At 36.5% G+C, this 20,080-nt stretch overlaps 1 protein-coding gene and 2 non-coding genes across 34 annotated transcripts in view; 1 reads left to right on the plus strand and 2 right to left on the minus strand.

Annotated features, from left to right (window-relative positions):
* Pbrm1 (polybromo 1) overlaps positions 1-20,080 on the minus strand; it is a 118,329-nt gene that overhangs the window by 33,508 nt on the left and 64,741 nt on the right. For 25 of the 32 annotated variants that reach the window (XM_074043893.1, XM_020175227.2, XM_020175229.2 and 22 more), the window contains 4 exons: positions 16,016-16,227; positions 6,052-6,237; positions 4,228-4,385; positions 2,758-3,021 (listed from right to left, as the gene is read on the minus strand). In XM_074043893.1, coding sequence (XP_073899994.1) covers positions 2,758-3,021; positions 4,228-4,385; positions 6,052-6,237; positions 16,016-16,227 — 820 coding nt within the window. The remainder of the gene's footprint in view (positions 1-2,757; positions 3,022-4,227; positions 4,386-6,051; positions 6,238-16,015; positions 16,228-20,080) is intronic. The other 7 variants (XM_074043909.1, XM_020175240.2, XM_074043903.1 and 4 more) reach the window with 1 other exon arrangement.
* On the minus strand, positions 9,901-10,008 carry LOC141413147 (U6 spliceosomal RNA). The gene has a single exon (XR_012437967.1). It is a non-coding gene; the product is annotated as a U6 spliceosomal RNA (small nuclear RNA).
* Positions 15,745-15,851, plus strand: LOC141413095 (U6 spliceosomal RNA). Its single transcript, XR_012437919.1, has one exon. It is a non-coding gene; the product is annotated as a U6 spliceosomal RNA (small nuclear RNA).

The raw sequence follows: 20,080 nt of genomic DNA on the forward strand, positions 1-20,080 counted from the left end.
AAGGAGAGCAGATAAACTCTAGGATACATGCCAAAGTGACAGGCTTAAGTCCTCTCTGAGAGGCTTAACTGCAACCTGCTCCTCTCCATGCCAGCTCCACATCCCTGGGAAGGTAGAAGAGCACATGCAGGGGATGTGGAAGCTGCCAAGGACCCACACCAACCCAGACAAGGAGGAGGAGGAGAGTCCAGGCCATATGCTTCCCTCTTTGTCAGGACGTTTCCCACTGACCCTCTGCCTGCAAAGGGCTCACTGATTCTCTCTTTCTGGTCTCTTCTTATCCATCCCTAGGAAGTGCACTTCTACTATTATCGGCAAGTTAGGGAGGAGGAAGAGAGTTAAGAGAGCTTGGTGCCTTCCCTTGTTCCCCACCATACCTCTTCCCTTTAAAAAAAAAAATAGTCCATACATATCTATATATTTGCATCATTAGCATGTCGTTTGTACAGAATGGATTTCATTATGACATCTTCATACATATATTTATCTTTTGATCACGTTCACTCCTCATTATCCTCTTTTATCTCCCCTCCCCCTGGTCTTCTTCCTTTTCCCAATAGCCCCTCTTCTACTTTGTCTTTTTTTTTTTTAAAAAAAAAGTAGCTTCTGCATGAGAATACATGTGATATGTTTCTGCGTCTGCCTTATTTCATTTTTAAGAGGATCTCCAGTAACGTCTATTTTCCTGTAAATGACATAATTTCATTCTCTTCCATGGCTGAATAAAAGCCTCCTAATTTCTTAACATTAACTGACAGATTTAAACTTTTTCCTATTTTGATTTATTCAAATATGGACTGGAACAGTATAGCCTCTTTGATATAAACATACTCTTTTTAAATAAATTACTGAGTTTGCCACCTACTACCTGCTGTGATATTGGACGAGTTACTTGGCCACTAGTGGCTTAGTTTCTTATTATATAAAACAAAGATAATGACAGTATGCCCACCAGATGGGGTTGTTAGAAGGCTTAAATGATATAATCCATGAACATTGTATTAATAGTACATAGAACTATTAATACAATGAAATGTAAAAACTTTCCTAATTTTGAACAATCACTGCATTCCTAGAATGAACTCCTCCTTGCTTGGCCACATTGTTCCAAAAGAATTAATTTGATTTTACTTACAAAAATATTTTCCCCCAAGTTAATTTTCACAAATTAGACTGAGTTGTAGTTTTTTGCTTTTTATTTTGCCAGGCTGTGGAATCCAGATGTCAGGATTTCTAAAATGAATTGGGAAGTTTTCTTTGTTCTTATGCTCTGAAAGAGTTTAATTAACATTGTAATTGTAGTAGTCCCTCAAAGAGTTAAAAGAATTCATATATGGAAGCTCAATGAGGTTTTGGGTTAGCTCTTTGACACTCTCAACTTTTTGTGTTGTCCGCTTACGTGCTGTATCTCTTTATCTTCTTGATTTCATTTTGGTAGTTTGTATATCCAGAAAATTATTCATATTATTCAGGTTTTCAAATTTATAAGAAATATAGTCTTTAAACTTATTACACATTTTGTGTGTCTGAGTGTACCACACCTATTTGTTTTCTTTATTAAGATAGAGAGGGCCAGGCATGGTTGCATAAACTATAATCATAGCACTTAGGAGGTAGAGGCAGGAGGATTTAGGTTCAAGTCCATATTCCTAGGTTACATTGTGACTAACAGGCTACTAGCCTAGATTACATAGCAAGATCGTGTCTCAAAAAAAAAGGGAGGGTAGCTGACAATTTAACTCACTGGACTTGTAAAAGAATTAACTCTTGGATTTACTTTTATAGCTGGCCATTTATTTTACTGGACATTTAAAAGAATTTAGCTCTTGGTCTTAGTTTTCACTTTTATTTTATTGTGGTGCTAGGGATTGAACCCAGGACTTGAACATGCTAGGCAAGTACTCTACCAATCCCAAGCCCCTGAGTTTTCTTTTAAATTCTATTTTTTTAACCAAAAATCGTATGTTCTCCCTCATACGTGGACATTAGATCAAGGGCAAACACAACAAGGGGATTGGACTTTGAGCACATGATAAAAGCGAGAGCACACAAGGGAGGGGTGAGGATAGGTAAGACACCTAAAAAACTAGCTAGCATTTGTTGCCCTTAACGCAGAGAAACTAAAGCAGATACCTTAAAGCAACTGAGGCCAATAGGAAAAGGGGAACAGGTACTAGAGAAAAGGTTAGATCAAAAAGAATTAACCTAGAAGGTAACACCCACGCACAGGAAATCAATGTGAGTCAATGCCCTGTATAGCTATCCTTATCTCAACCAGCAAAAACCCTTGTTCCTTCCTATTATTGCTTATACTCTCTCTACAATAAAATTAGAAATAAGGGCAAAATAGTTTCTGCTGGGTATTGAGGGGGGGGGAGAGGAAGGGGGCTGAGTGGGTGGTAAGGGAGGGGGTGAGGGCAGGGGGGAGAAATGAACCAAGCCTTGTATGCACCTATGAATAATAAAAGAAAAATGAAAAAAAAATAAATTCTATTTTTTTTTTTTTTTGGTTCATTTTGAGACAAGGTCTCGCTATGTAGCCCAGGCTAGCCTCCAACTCACAATCCTTTCTTACCTCCCAAGTACTGGGATTACAGGTATGTGCCAACACACCCTGCTCATTTTTTTCTTTCCCTTCGTTCACAATTAAGGTTTTATATTGTCTATCTTTTTTTCTGACTTAAATACTTTATTAATGTTTTGGAATAGATACTTCGAGGTATAAAACTCCTTTCTATGTGAGTGTTATCTACATACCTTTTCCAAGTTGAAACTGTCTTCAGCTCGATTGTCCTCTGAGTTGTCTGTATTCTTCTCATCATCCCCTTTATCTGCATTTGCAAATACAGACGCCACTCGGACCACAGGCAGGGGCACATCACGAGGGACAAACCTAACTGAGCTGATGGGCATGGTCCACAGTTTAATTTTCTTAAAAGATTTGGTTTTGGCAGAATACCGTGATTCACAGACAAAAACATCCTCATCTCGAAAGTTTTCTGGGCATAATTTAAAGTATTCCTGGTGGGGTATAAGAACAGTCAAGTAAGTTTTCTGAAAATCAACCCCCAAGATAAAAAGCAAATACAAATTAATCAACTAAAGTTTAAACTTTAAAGACTTTTTGGCAAAAGGAGTAAACAGCTAGAGAGCTAGGAATACTTCCTTAGCTAGAGAACCGATTTATTAAATATAAACCCTTCAGGTTATAAACATAGACAACTCCATTTAGCTTATGGATTGCCCTTTGAAAATAAAATACTAATATTCCATATAGTTACAATGTGCCTTAAAGTTCTGGACAGGACTCATGTACTTCTATCAGAGAGATACACAAAATGTATAACTCGTTACCTTAACGGCAAACTGATAATTTATAATGATTATCTCTTAGAAAGCATCATCTTTAAAAAATGAGTCTTGCACTGGGAGTAGTGGCTCACAACTGTAATCCCAGCCACTCAAGAGGCAGAAATTGAGGTTTGAAGCCAGCCTGGGCAAGAAGTTTAAGAGGCCCCCATCTCTACCAATAAAAAGCTGAGCATGGTGGTATGCACCTGTCATCTCAGCTACACAGGAAGCTTAAATAGGAGGATGGGGTCCAGGCCTGCCAGGGAATAAAAGCAAGATCCTATAACTAAAGCAAAAAAGGGCAAAGGTGTGGCTCAAATGGTAGACATCTGTCTAGTGTGCAAGGCCCTAAGTTCAAACTAGTACTGCAAAAAAAAAAAAAAAAAAAAGAGAAATATCTGGCAGACTGGGGGAGCATGGCTCAAGTGGTAGAGCTTTTGTTTGGCAAGCACAAGACCTTGAGTTCAATCTCCAGTACTTCCAAAAGATAAAAAAATAAAAATAAATGAATAAAACAAATAAGTAGAAAAGTCTGGCAATATTAAAATATTAAGTTAATTGTATATATGTAAACAGTATAGCAGCAAATGCTTTTTCAAAAACATATTTAAAACAAAACAAAACATATTCAGGCTGGAGGCATGGCTCAAGTGGTAGAGCACCTGCCTAGCAAATATGAAGTCTTGAGTTCAAACCCCAATACCACCAAAAAACCTCCCCCACATATTCAAGCTAATTTTTTCACAAATAGTTATACAGATATAACTTAAACAGAGTTTAAAACAGAGTTTCTAATTTTGTAAATAATGGTTTTTGTGTTTTTAAAATTTATTCCCAGGGAATGATCAACACTTTTGGAATTAATAAGCTTCTTACCTTGACAAACATGACCACACATTTGCCTAGAATTTTACTAACAGGAACTTTATTGTAATAGTCACTCTTAAAAACTTCTTTTTCTAGAAATTTTCGTGTTGCCAGGTGGAATGTTTCATTTGGCCGATAAAACCAACAGCCATACAACCACTTTTCACCTCAAAAACACACACAGAAAGAGAACATAATCATTAACAGAAACCATGCATTCTCTGCAATACTAGGAATATTCCATCAAGCCATTATGCCATGGAATTTTTTAAGCAATAATTTTTTAATTACCTAAGAAGAAATAATACTTTAAAATAACGAAGTAGAAGAAGGCATAAAAACTGTCACTCTCCCCCTCAAATTAAAAGACATGTAACATAAAAAGGTGATGCGACTTGCTCTGGTCAATACACACCCAGAACTCTGTACTTCAGTAGCAATGTAGATATAATAAAGGACATATTTAGCACTCAGGTGAAGGAATCCACAAGTATTTTAGTAGATTGGCAGTTTTATTAATTTCTATTCATTGCCCATGTCTCAACTTAAAGGCTATTTTTCTTTTCTTCCCTCCCTCCCTACATCCCTTCTTCCCCATCCTTTCTTTTTGAGACAGGGTCTTACTATATAGCCTAGGCTGGCTTCAAATTCATGATTCTTGTCTCAGCCTCCTGAGTGCTGATTTCAGGCGTGCTCCACCACACCCAGTTTAAAGGTAATTTTTAAGGAAGTCTTTTAAACAACAAATTCTAAGCCAAGGCACGCACGTTTCTACAATAATTGCTTTGTGATCTTTACTACAGTGTTTTTTGCCAGAGAAAAACATAAGCCTTTTGTTCTTCTGAATCTCTGCCATCCTACACAGTTTGGCTTTAACCTTTTTTTCTTTTTGTGTGCTGGAGAGCAAACCCAGGGCCTTGTGCATGGTAGGAAAGCACTCTATCACCAAGCCATATCCTCAGCCTTCAAAGTGCTCAGAGAGATAGATAGAGAGAGAGAGAGAGAGAGAGAGAGAGAGAGAGAGAGAGAGAGAGAGAGAGAGAGAGAGAGTGTGTGTGTGTGTGTGTGCGCGCGCACGTGCGTGCTGCAGTACTGGGGTTTGAACTGTAGGGCTTTGGGCTTGCTAGGCAGTTGCTCTACCACTTGAGCCATGCCTCCAGCCCTTTTTGCTCTGGTTATTTTATTTAGCAGTACTGGGGTTTGAACTTAGGGCCACTCTGCCAGCCCTGCTCTGGCTATTTGAGATAAAGTCTTGCTTTTTTTGCCTAGGCTGTCCTGGACTATGATCCTTCTATTTTATACTTTCTGCCACAGCTGGGATAACAGGCATGTACCACCACTCCCAGCCTTTTCTTGTTATGATACGATTCTCAAGAATTTTTTACCTAGGATGGCCTGAAACCATCCTTCCATGTAACTGGGATGACAGGCATGAAGCCGTGGCTTCAAAGAAGTGTTTTTAGTGAAGGTTTTTATTTTGTTTTGTTTTGGATACTGGGGATTGAATCCAGGTCCTTGCATATGCCAGGCAAGCACTCTACCACTTAAGTCTTGGCCCCCAGACACAATGTGTGTTTTTATTAATATCAGGTAAATCAATGAGTATCAACTAGACTTTAAAAAGTTGCATCTCTTCTGACTCTGCCCAATAGTGCTAGATCCTATATTTTTCATATTGTGGGTGCTTAATTATATTTATTGATTCACTAAACAATTATATTTACTGACACAAAGAGAACAGCTATTGTTGGAAGACATTAAATGTGAGTTAAGATTTTGTTCCCTGAAGAACAAGGCAGAGAAAATAGCCACATCTCACCAATCAGTTCTTACCAGCTGAATCTTCCCATAGTCTCTCAATACAGACTATATGCGGTTGTAGGTTGGCCTCAGCAGGTTCCACATAGACATAATCTCCAACATGGTACATACTGTTCTTAAAGCTGCAGTCCTGGCTGTATGTGCGATGTAAGACTGAGAGGCCTGTAGCACCCGAGGAATCTTCACTCTTTTCAGCTTCTTGTGTTAAAAAGGGAAAGAGGTACTCACAAAAAGATGTTGGAATCAGACATATTCTAATACATTTAATTCTTTTTTTGAGATAGGGTCTCACTATGTAGCCTAGGCTCCTTCCCAGTGCTGGAATTAAAGAAGTAAGCCACTATGTTACATTTAATTCTTTTATGACATTTAAAGGGGCACATAATGAAAAATAGTATGATTTTCACATTTTCAATAGTCTCTACCCAATATTGCCCTATTTTGGGGATGGGTGTCTAGCTATGTTGTCCAGTCTGGTCTCAAACTCACAGGCTCAAGACATCTCCCTGTCTCACCCTTCCAAGTAGTTGGGACTTACAGGTGTGTGCTACCACATCCAACTTCAAAATTGCCTTCTTCAGTTATAACCAAATGCAATTAATTTATGTAAGCATGTAAAGATTCTGTAGACAAAATAATCACCTCAATAGTTCAGAAAGGAAATAGAAAATTAGTCATTTATAAATCCTGTAATTCTACAGAAAAATTTATGATGTACTTCCTCTCCATCCTGATGTTTGAAATTATTTTTTCTAATAGTTATTACATGTATATGCTACAATTAATGGAGTTCAGAAATGAAAAATATGGAATATGTGTATCGTACAATGACTATAAGCAATAAACACATACACTTAAGTCACTTAGTATACCATGGAGATTTCCTTTGAGATGAAATGCTTTTTGACAACTTATTTTTTGTTAAATAAAGCTTTTTTTTTTTGGCCAGTACTGGGGTTTGAACTCAAGGCCTTGTGCTTTGCTAGGTAAGTTTTTTACCAATTGAAGCCATGCCCCCAGCCCTTAAATAAAATCTTTTAATGGTTCTAATACAAGCTATCATTTGTTGTTGTTAGAATAATGCTTTGCCCACATCTTTGATAATTTCCTTAGGATGATTTATGGTAAAGAGCTGGGAAAAAGCATTTTAAATGTTTTAAAGTGCATACTGTAAATCTCTGAAAAGTCATAGCAATTTAAGTTCCTCACTGTTTGGGTGAAGGGAGTCTATTTCTCTGCTCCCTCTTTAATACCAGCTTTTGCCAATTTTAGTGAACACCGTTATCTAGTAGTTGATTAACTGAGCAAATCCCTGAGATATACAAAGCAGGTCCAGATGGTTCTTGAGAATTTTATACCAGTAGACATAGTTGGCTGCACTAAAAGGGGCAGAAAGAGTACAAAATGAAAGAAGGCTGTCTAACTCTCCACATTCTAGAAACAGGAAACAGCTGAGAAAACTACTCAGCTGCAAATACCTTCTGTGAAAACAGATGATTCTGAGGGCAGAGAGCATTGAGCCACAGAGGACTGCTTTCAGATCTAGAAGCCCAGAGGGGGTCTGTTCAGGTGGATTTCAAAATTGCTCAGAATCGGTAACATTCTCTTTAATCTCTTCTTTTTTGAATAGAAATATATGTAACTGTTATCCTTCACATGTCTCAATGTCTTTAGAGCAGAGGACATTTGATTAGTTTTAGAAGTCCACAGATAGAGAGGAATTGCGTACCAGGACGGATCATACCCTGGTACCTATACAATGAATTTAGATGGTTTAGATGATGAGATTTGGGACTTCTGGGTTGAGGATAATTAGATAAGATTTTGCTACTTATTAGAGGGATGCAGCTGTAATAAAATACCTAAAAAGCATGCAAGTGACTCTGGAACCTGGCAGTAAGCAGACTGGAAAAAGTTGAGAAGCATGACAGAAAAAGCCTATTGCCTTGAATAGACTGTTAGTAGAAAAATGGGCTGCTGTTTTAGTTATCTTTGTCATCCTATTTCTTCAAAGTGTTCTTTAATTCTGTATTCTAATTTTTCTGTTTCCTGTCATATTTTAAAAGAGTTTTATCAAGATGTAATTCATACAACACACAATTATTCACTCACTTATTCATTCACTCATTCATTCTTGTTGATTTTTGGTTTTTTTGGTGGTATTGGGGTTTGAACTCAGGGTCTTATATTTGCTAGGCAACCACTCTACCACTTGAGCCATGCCTGGAGCCATTTTTGCTTTACTTAAGTAGATGAGATGACAGATGCGTGCCACTATGCCCACCTTTTTATTGGTTGAGATAGGGGTATCACTTACTTTCTGCCCAGGCTGGCCTCGAACTGCAGTCCTTCCATCTCTACCTCCTGAGTAGCAGGAATTACTGGGGAGAGCACTATATCTGGTTTGTTTTGGTTTTCTTTTGAGACAAGGTCTCAATATGTTGCCAGGCTGGCCTCAAACTTACAATTCTCCTACCTCAGCTTCTCAAATGCTGGGATTACAGGCATATATTACCATGCCCAGCTATAATTCATCTATTTAAAGTATACAATTTAGTGGCTTTTGATATATTATATTATTAGTTTTTAGAAAATTGTGGTAAGATGTATAACATAATATAAAATTTGTCTTTCTAAAAAATTTTTTTGGAATCAGGATTTTACTATGTGGCCCATGCTGTCCTTAAACTCTCTCTTTTTTTTTTTTTTGGTGGGATTGGGGTTTGAACTCGGGGCTTTGCACTTGCAAAGCAGGTGCTCTCATGAACTATTTGTCTGGGCTGGCCTCAAACCATGACTCTCCCTATCTCAGTCTCCCAAGTAGCTAGGATTAAAGACATGAGCTACAGGTGCCCAGCAGGTCTTGAACTCTTGTTCCTCCTACTTCAACCTCCTGAGAACTGGAATAATAAGTGTGTGCTATGTACTGAGCTAAAATTTTCCATTTTGACCACATTTTTTTTTTTTGTAGGACTGAAGTTTGAACTCAGGGCCTCATACTTGCAAAGCAAATGTTGACCACTTTTAGGCATATAATTCAGTAGCATTCATTGTTGTGCAACTATAACCACTATGGATTTCCCAAACTTTTTCGTTATTCCAAATAAGAAAACTTGGTAATCATTGTACAATAACTCCTTATCCCAACTCCTCGCTCCAGGCAACTTCTATTCTACATTATTTTTCTATGAATTTATACCTAATCAGGTGCAATCATACAATCTGTCCTTCTCTGTTTGACTTATTTCACATAGTATGTTTAAAGCTTCATCCATGTAGCATATGCATTTCATTTCTTTTTATGGATATGTAACATCCCACAGGGTGCTGGACAGTTGGGCTGTTTTTGCCCTTTGGCTTTTAAAAGTAACGCTGCTATGAACATGGATATATAAATATTTCAAGTTTCCTACTTTTAGTTCCTTTATGTATATACTTAGGAGCAGAACTGGTGGGCCACATGGTAATTCTATGCTTAGCTTTTTAAGAAGTACCAAATTTGTTCCTTCAGTTGTTCTTTTCTTTCCCCCCTTTTTTTTTTTTTTTTTTGCTAACAGCCATCCTAAAAGCTGTGCAAGTGGTATCTCATCATGGTTTTTATTTGTATTTTCCTAATGATTCATGATATTTAGCTTCATCTTGTGTGTTTATTGGCCAGTTGTATAATTTCTTTGGAGAAATGTCTATTTAAATACTGTGTCCATTTTTGAACTGGACTGTCCTGTTTTTGCTGAGCTGTAGGAGTTGCTTATTTTGTTCTGGATACTAGAACCTCATCAGATATAATTTGTAAATATTTTCTCTTATTCAGTGGATTTGTCACATTTTTAATTTCCAAGAAACTTTTTGTTCTGCAAATTTAAAAAAAATATGGAATGCTTAAAAAAATCTGTTATCCTTGTAAAAGGACCATGCTAATTTTTTCTGTATAGTTCCAATTTTAGTATACATGATGCCTGAAGTGAGCACTGTGAATGTTCTTTTTGGTTGTTATTTATGAGATAGGTGTATGTAGCCCAGGCTGGCCTAGAACTCCAAATCTTGATCCTCCTGCCTCCACCTCCAAAGGACTGGGATTTCTGGTGTACACTACAACACCTGGTTCTCATCTTTTTTAATAGCCTCCTGTTCTTATTTTATGGATGCAGTAACTTGTCATGTCTCTGAAGATATACATTTATTTTTAATCTTGCATTTCACAGATTTTCCTTAAATATTTGGTCCTTTTTAGAGAAATACCTGTTCCTATTTGAGGTTCAAAAAAAGTTAATTAAAAGCTCTCTGTGCATACAAAGAGATGGCTAACTGATAGTTTCACTAGAGAACTCCAGATACTATCATCTTTGTTTTTTCCTCATTGGGTGGTCCATTCATCAACAGAAAATCTCCTGCCTCAGAACTATATGCCTGGCTGCCACAGGAAGTAAATAGTTAGGAGGGCAAAGGGGCCTATTTAGTAGAAATCCTTCCAGCAGGAAAGCCTATAGCAGGAATAGTCTCAGGAAGGTTTGAGGAGGTAATCTGGAGACTCAACTCCTTTTGGCTTTCAACTAATCCTCCCATTTTTAGCCTCACATGTCCCCCCACTTTTAGAAATACCTGGTATTCTAATCTCTATGCCACTGAAGCCAGTGTTAGCAACTTATCCATCCATTTTCCAGCTTCCAAATTTTAACTGTCACCATCTCTTCCATTGACTTCTTTTTTTTTTTTTTTTTGTTGTTGTACTGGGGTTTGAACTCAGTCCTCATGCTTATTAGGTAGGCATTCTACCACTTAAGCCACTCTGACAGCTTATTATTTGTTTTTTGGAGGAGAATGCTTGTATGCTTGTGTATTTGTCTCTTTTTGTTGCTTTTTAATGCTTTTCTGGGGCTGAAGGTATGACTTGGTGGTAGAGTACCTGTCTAGCATGTGTGAAGCCCTGAGTTTAAACCCCACTGATAAAAAAACAAACAAAAACGAACAACAACAAAAACTTTTGTTGGGGGTATAGCACAGCGGTATAGCACTTGCCTAACATATACAAGGTCCTAGATTCAATATCCAGGACCACACACACAAGCAAACAAAAAACCCCCAAAATAAAAAGATAATACAAAAAGCAAACAAAATACCCTTTGCCATAAATCCTTTCCCATCATTTTAGATAGAATATCAGTAGATATTTGTATACAATCTGCCTCATTCAATCATTCAATAGTTTTTTTTTTTTTTGCTTATTTACCCTTGCATAAAGAGCTCTGATTCTTAATAAAAAATAGGGTATGCAAGATCTCTGTTCCCTCATTTTCCACCTGGTTGTTTACTGTCCTCCTTTTATGGCTTAAAGACAGAGGGTTGACTGATACATACAGCCACTATCCAATTTTCAGGTGCCTTGCCATTTTCTAATGTTCACAGTAATTAAACACATGATCTGAGGTAGACTGTAATTTCTTCCCTCTATATGTGGCCCTGCTTTTCTATGACAGACTTTCCCCATAGATTAAGTCACCCACAATATTTTCTGATAGTTAAGGATCAATTAAGGGGAAAGGTCATACTCTTTAAAATGTTGCACAACCTCAGCAAATAATGGTTTTACATATCAGTGCTAAACAACCAAGAAGGCAGGTGCCATAGTTCCTGTTCCTCTATTCATTAAATCTAAGGCCTCAGAGCAGTGGTTCCTAGATTTAAGTATACATTAGAATCTCCTGGAGGACTTGTTAAAACTTAGTTTGCTGGGCCCACCCCTAGTTTCTGAATGGGTAAGTATGAAGTGGAACCAGAGAAATGCAGTTCTAACAAGTTCTCAGGTGATACTGATATATGCTGATATTGCTGACCTAGATGCCACACTTTTGAGAAATTCCTTGGAGTAACTTAAGAAGCTATTGTTAATTTTGCATTGCCAAGAAATATGTCAGGTAAAGTTAAAAAACAATTTCAAGTATACAGAACTCTGCAGGTAGAAATGTGAGTGGTCCTAAATATAATAGCACTGACATTTTCTGTTTTCTCTTTTAAGGATTTCTGTTCTAACCATTACTATTCCTTTCTTTTGGAGTTGACTTGTTCTTTTATTGACTTTAGGTCTTCTTTTCCTTTCTGATACCTTAAAACTATAAATTCTCCTCTACAAAGGACTTTAGCTTATTCCATAAATCTTACTATGTTTTAAAAATTCCATTCATTTCAAGATTTTTCCAATTGCCCTTCTACTCTCTTCTTAGATCATGGACTATTTACAAGTGTACCGCTTAATTTCTAAGGAAGTTTTCCCACTTTCTTTCTTCTAATCCCTAATTTAATTCCATTGCATATGGAGAGCAAACTTGGTAGGATTTTAATTCTTTTATTTTTGAAACTTGTTTTATGATCTAGCATATGGCCTATCCTAAGTGATGTTCCATAGGTGCTCAAAAAAAAAAAATAATTCTAGTTACTTGGTGTGTAGTGTTTGACATGTCAGGTCATGTTGGTTCACAGTGCTGTTCAAATCTTCTATGCCTTTACTGATTTTTGGTCTTGTTCTATCAATTACAAGGGAAAGAGTATTGAGAATACAATTGTTCAACTATTCTTTTTCTTTCATGTATTATGGGGCTCTATTACATGTTCCTAATATGTTGACCTTTTTATCCTTATCCTTATTGAAATGTCTCCCTTTGTCTTCAATATTATTTCCTTTCTTAAAATCTTTGATATTAATCCAGCTACTTCAACTTGCTATGGTTACAGTCTGCATGATGTATCTTTTCTTCTCTTTTTCTTTCAACTTACCTGTTTGAGTCTCAAGTGAATCTTAGACAGAAAGTACATAGTTGAATCTTACTTTTCAAATTCAGTCTGATGATCTCTGTGGGGTATTGTTGGTGGTTACTGGGGTTTGAACTCAGGGTCCTGGACTTGTGAGGCAAATGCTCTACACCTTCAGCCACACTCACAGCCCTTTTTTGCTTCAGTTAATTTTGAAAAAGGTCTTGTGTTTCTGCCCAGATTAGCCTTGGACCTTGATCTTCCTTCCTATGCCTCTTGCACAGTTGGGATCACAATGTTCACCACTATGCCTGGCTTATTGGTTGAGATGAGGTATCACTAACTTTTTGCCCAGGCTGTTCTTAAGCCATGATATTTTGGATTTCTACTTCTCAAGTAGCTATTATTATAGGCATAAGCCACCACACCTGGCAATTTCTATGCTTTGACTGGAAAATCAAAATCTGTTTACATTTAACGTAATTATTAGTACTACTAAATTCACATCTACTGTTTTGCTATTTGTTATCCATGTCTTATTATCTTTTTTTCTGTCTTCTTATATAAACCATGAAGTGAGCATATTTTTTTTGTGTATCATTTTAATTCCTGTGCTTACTTTCTTGGCTATTTGTTTTTTGAGTGGTTGTTCTATGCCTAACAGTATGTGCTTTAAATACCATCTTCTCCTTAATTCTGATACTGACTTAATTTCATTAAATGTTACAACTTTGCTCCAACATATTTCCAAGCCTCCCTCCCTGTATGCTGTCACACATATTACTTATACAACTGTTATAAAAATAACATAATAGTGTTATAATTATTGCTTTAGACAATCCACTTTTTAAAAAGAAATTGAGAAGTAAAAAACATTATACATAGACTTTTCATTTATCCACATATTTAACACTACCAATGTTCTTCATTCCTACTGTGGATTCAAGTCACCAGCTGATGTAATAATTTTCATTGGGCCTGATGCTCTTTCTTTAGTAGGTCTTCCATTAGTGAATTCTCTCAGTTTTTGTTTATCTGGGTCTGCATTTATTTGAACTTCTTCTGGAGACAGAGTCTCGCTCTGTAGCCCAACTGGTCTTGAACTCACAATCTTCCTGCCTTAGCCTTCATTTTTAAAGAACAGTTTCACTGGATATACAATTTAAAAAATACCACTCCACTGCTTTTATGCCTCCATTATTTTATACACGAAGTCAGCTATTAATCATATCACTGTGACAAATTGTTTTGTTGCTTTCAAGATTTTTCTTCCAGCAGTTTTTGATGTAACTGAACAGGTTCTTTTTTGTAGTCGTCTTACTTGGGGTTTTTGGAGCTACAGGTTAATGTTTTTCACTATGTTTGTGTTTTCACCCAATATCTCTTCAAATATTTTTTCTCTCCCTCGCTTCCCTACTTTGGATTACTATATAGGTAAATCAAGAGATTTGACACTAAGGGTTGCTCATATGTCTTCACAGCCAATGGTTTAGGTGAAGGTTGTACTTGAACACCTCAAACCCATAAAGATTTACCCTCTGTTGACTCTGTGTATGTGTTAGGGGATGCATTCAAAGCTGCAGCCAATTTTCAAATATCCCTTGGATTTTACTTTTCACTAGGTTCTTCCATCTCCCACCTACATGTATAGTTTTCTAGTCAGTCAGGAATATGTGAGAGTTTATCTCAGCCCTTTGACAGCTCTCTACTTTCCAGGATAGAACTATGTGAGAGAGAACATATGTGAGAGAGACCATGTGATGTTTTTCTTAGTCTGGCTTATTTTGCTTAACACGATGATTCCCAGTTCCATCCATTTTCCTGCAAGTGACATAATTAGTAATAAAATTTTAAAAATCTACTAAAAGGTCTATAACCAGGAGCTGAGCTAGAGCTCTAGACTGTGTTCATGAACATAATGTTAATTCTTCCCTATTTATTCTTTTGTTTAATTTAATTTCAACAAAAATTGAATTAGAGACTCAGGATTTGGGGAGAAAACTCAATTAAAAAAACTCTGAGGTTTTAAAGTTGATTTTTAATTGATACATAATAATTGCACATAGTTATGGAGTACAATGTGAAAATTTGATTCATGTGTGCAGAGTGTAATAATTGAATTAAGGTAATAAGCATTTCCATTCCTTAAGCATTTACCATTTCTTTGTTTTTGGAGCCTACAAACTCCTCTGTTCTAGTTCTTTATAAAATGTGTAATAAAAAAGGGTTCCTTAACACAGACCCTCACCTTGAGCCAGCAAAGATGTAGTTTTACTCCATTTGTTTCTGTATCAACTACTTATAGCAAAGACACAAGATTCTACTCCATCTGAAATGAGTATAAACTCTTGGCAGCAAAGCTGCTGATCTGCTATCCTGGCAAAATAACTATTCTTACCAACTAGTTTCTTTTCTCTCCTTTTTTGGATATACTATCACTTATTAGAATTTGCTTCAATTCAATTAATTTTATTTTCTTCCTTAAGTGGGAAAAAAAAAAACCTAAGGAAGTCTCCTGCTAAAGGCTAATATAATTTTTGAAAAGACATATATCTAGGTACCTATGTGAATTCAAATATAAAAGTTAACAGAAACGATCAAATTTGTAATGAAAAGTTCCCATTACCAAATACTTGCAAATTCTGATGAATGGCTCAAACTAACATTTTTAGGTTGATATAATTAAAATGAAACTTTTCTCCTAGGTATGTGGTTCAACCAAAATATCATCTACTTGTCTGGCACAGTATGCCTAAGAGGAAAGCCATGCTACTGAATGATGTGGCAGCAATGTGAAATAATCACTGCTGAGAATGCATTCTAGCCTCAGCTAGACCCTTCAGACTTTCATCTACTAATAGTATGAAGAGACTTTAGGCTCCCGTATATGTGAACTGACACTAGCTGTGTCATAGGTAACGTTCAATCATATCTAGTCTGACAAAAAAAATGCTAATGGTAGTGCTCACTTTGGCAGCACATATACTCAAACTGGAATGATACAGAGAAGATTAGCATGGCCCCTGCGCAAGGATGATATGCAAATTCGTGAAGTGTTCCATATTAAAAAAAATGCTAATGGTAAAAACATTTCCATCTCATTATGCTCAATGTGAAGTAATCAACAACCTGAGTCTTAATTCACACAAACTCACCTCCAAAGCTGACTATGAAAACAGCTAGAACAGAGTATAATATCTCTTCATATTTAAAAAAATGAAAAGAAACCAACCTCTTTTTTCTTCTTCTCGTTTTAGTTTATCTTCCTCTATTTCTTTTGGCAATTTTTCCTTTTTTTCTTTCTCCACATCATTATGCAAATGCTTTGTGGTGTAGCTGAGTGCTGGAGAAAGAAGAATCTCTCCATTTTTGCAGAGTTCATCACGAATCTTAATAAAAAACTGCTGAAGTTCTACTGCATCCTCATATATTTCAGAATCTGTCCTATAACGGCATCAAGAGTATCCATTGACACATAAGCTCTTTTTTTAACACCTCAATTGTATGTTAAATTTTAGTAAATGCTTATTTATTAATTGCTACAATGATATTTTTTGTAGTTCTAAGAAAGGTATCCCCTCAAGGTTTGTTAAAACAGTGATATCCGAGGTATCACTTTACATGTGGAGCCTCATGCCCACCAGTTTCCTTAAGGCTAACTCCACAATAAAGGAAGGCCTCAGCATTTTTCCTTGGAAATGGAAGGTACATCATCCATTAACCATAGCAGAAGGTAGCTGTTAGAATTACGGACTCTACCAAAGCTCCAGACAGAGTCCAACGCTTACTTTGATCTAATCTTTGGATTAACTCTACATTCTCTTAATTGCAGACCCACATATTAGAGAAAGTGTAACAAAAGATTTAGATTATGTCTACTTCCTTCCTTTTGGACTTACATTATTGCTGCCTATATTGGTAGAACTCACTGAATATTTGAACCTAAACTGTAAAGCTAAGAGGGTACCCTGTACAACTATAGGGCTGAGTTAGTATAAATTTTAGTTTCTGAGAAATAATAATTCTGGGGAATCAGGAGAGGCAACGCAGTCAAAGATGGAACAAAAACTGTGTAACATCTTCAGAACTTTTCTAAGCCTCTTTTTCTTATTTATAAAATAAAGGGACAAGACAACATAAAACTTTAGAATTTAGACTAAATTTAATTTCTATCTCTAACCCACTATGCTCTGAAGAATGCTTAAATTCTATTAACTAACAGTATCAAAGTCTAAAAAATAATTCACGAAAGTAACCACAGACAAAAGTCTTAACAGTTACAGAGCCATTCTGGTCAGAGGAATGTGGCAAGCAAAGCAAAGGCAGTCAGTCATCTGCTGATACATGCCACTAGAATACCAGACTTCAGAGAGTCCTCCAAATGCCTTTCCCCATCAGCAGAAGGAACTGATAAGCAAGTAACACTACTAATAATCTGAATAGGTATTTCTAGAGAGGTTTTAAACATGTTCTGATGTTGCAGAAATGCTAATACTGGAGGGAAAGCAATTAAAAAAAAAAAACATGGGAAGACACCATTTCAGTATCTATTTTTCTGAGGACAGATATATGAAGTCTGTTTTCTTGACATTAAATTCTTTTTACATTAGCTTATAATCTTAAGTGTAAAATTTTAAGTGAAAATACACAACTGGTAAATCCATGTTAAACTGAAAGGGCAGATCCTAATTCCATGATGTCACCTGGTTTAGTAATGAAAGTTTGTACAAGTCACTGAACACCTGATATATCCTTTTTTATTTTGTTTAGTCAAACTAAGTATTGTGAAGGATTTGCAAATCTAAGTGGCCAGGTGTTCACTGAATACACAAGAACAAAAACTCAAGATGGAAAAACTCATTTCCCTCAGTTGACAGGTAAGCTCTTTATACACGGCAAAAGGAACTAATGAAGATTATAACAAGGTCTTGATGCTTCCCTTGTCCTTATCTTGCAATGGGTTCTTCCTAAGCGATAAAGAATCAGGAATCCAGGAATACTGCCAGCAAATTAGAAAACTCAGTAGTTGACTGGCATGTGTTAACACTGTGTGGTTACTGTAGGCTTATGGACAAACCACTGTCACCTGAGTGAATGATTTTGTTATATCTCACCACTCAAATTCCTTCAGTTTCAAATGTGAAGGTCCTAGACATTGGGTGGTAGTAGTGGGGAGGTGTAAGTGGTAAGGAAGCATGAACAATCTTTAAGAGATCAGTCTGGAAACCTATTACATGCAAACTTCATTAAATGAATTCATTAATGAATTCTGGGATGCCTATCCTCATTACTGGCAATATAGTAGATAAAATGATGGTTTATCATTCATGGAACTAATTCACTCCCATTAGTTCTTATTAAGTACCTGTTCTTAATTCTTATTAAGTACTACAAACAGTCACAATACTATCTTCATTCATAAAGTAAGAATGGCTTCTCTAATGTTTTTCACCAAAGCCTTGGGCTTGGGAATCTGTGTGTATCTCGTATCATATTAATGCACAGTGGAATCTTTGATTACTCAAAAGCAAACACTATGTCAACAATGAAAGAATAAAGAGAGTTCATTCCCTAGAGCTACAAATCTACTTAATTCTTAAGCACGTTGTCTATACAACATTAACAAAGTTCCCAATAATTTAAGAGACAAATGCTGAGAGATGATGGGGGCAATGTAAATAATGCACAATATAATTTTAATTGGAATTGTCACTACAAATTCCCCCATATAATGAGTATATCCTAATGAAAAATTTGTAATAATAATAATAAAAAAACAGACAAATGCTCTTTGGAAGACTCATAGAATTGATCCCAAGATGTAACAGGGTTGGGGACAGAGGGAGAGAGCACAGTGGCTTTAGACTTAAGGACTACTTAATAAACTGAGAAGAATAGAAGTCTAGGCTCCATGAAAGCACTGGTATATCCCATACTCATCAACAACTGGCAGTTACCCAATAAAAATTTGCTGAATGATAAAACTCCTATAGATTCTAATTGTAAGATGTCATACTATCTTTCCTTTTATTTCTATCTCCACTGTCAAAGAATAAGGATCACTTCCTAAACATGTCATCCAAGGGCCTCTTTAATTGGCCTCAACTGTACCCGTCTCTGGAAGGTGTCATAATCATTTCTTAATCTTTTGCTTTTGTTCAGAACACTCTTCATATTTGAAGTATCCTTTCTTTTAGTCATGTCAATCCTACCATCCTCCTATTCTCCCATGATGCCTCATGCCTTTTTAGGAGAACTCTGGCCCACAGAGTTCCTTACATCACCATGTTTTCTAAATATTAGGTTTTGATATGCTGTAGCACATCTGGAATTACTTTTCCTGTCCCATTCATGAGACATCAAGCTCTTAAGATCCTAGAGTTCAAGGTTTATCTTCCATGGCTGTCTTCCACACATTCTGTATTGGGGAACAAACCAAACCATACCACTTACTAGCTGTGCGGCTTTGGGTAACTTTTTTGCCTATGCCTCTAATTCTTCAACTGCAAACTGGGAGGATTATAACTTTTGCAGAAAGGCATCATAGGGGTTAGAGAGTATGTATATGAGTATTTAGCATGGTGCTTTACAAAAAGCAGATGTTCTCCAAGAGGCGCAACTGTTACTATACTATTTATTTTCTTTTAAGATCTAGAGTAAATGCTGGCTTCACAGGTTCTTCACCTGGAATTTTGTTGCCTAAAAGTTTAACTTTTGGCCCCATAGACTGTAAGATCCTGGAAGGTAGAGTTTGTACCTTTAACTTTTTAGTCTTCTAAGAGTACAATAAAAGCTGAATTCAGCTGAGTATGTATTGTTATGTGGCACAAACCAAAATTAGCAGGAAATTTAAGTTCAATGTAAATTTAAACTTGAATGCTTCTTTTAGAACACTTAAAGTCTACAGTAGGCTCTTAAATTCAGAAATGTGATTTTTTTTTAAGGAAGCCCTTTAACAGTACTTGGAGATCAAATTTACATGAGTTATATGAGTCTAACCTCAGAATAATAACTTAGTTATTTAAAGTATTATTATTATTTTTCGAGGTACTGGGGTTTGAACTCTGGTCTTCACCCTTGCTACCAGGTGCTCTACCACTTGAGCCACTTCACCAGCCCTTGATGGGTATTTTTGAGATAGGGTCTTCTGAACTAGTTGCCCAGTCTAGCTTCAAACCATAATCCTCCTATCTAGGCCTCCCAAGTAGCTAGGATAGGATTACAGGCATGAACCACTGGTGCCCCTTGTATGTATGGGGGCATGGTACTGGAAGTTGAACTCAGGACCTCATGACTG

The sequence above is a fragment of the Castor canadensis genome, chromosome 10 (assembly GCF_047511655.1).
Source record: "Castor canadensis chromosome 10, mCasCan1.hap1v2, whole genome shotgun sequence".
Taxonomy (NCBI): Eukaryota; Metazoa; Chordata; class Mammalia; order Rodentia; family Castoridae; genus Castor; species Castor canadensis.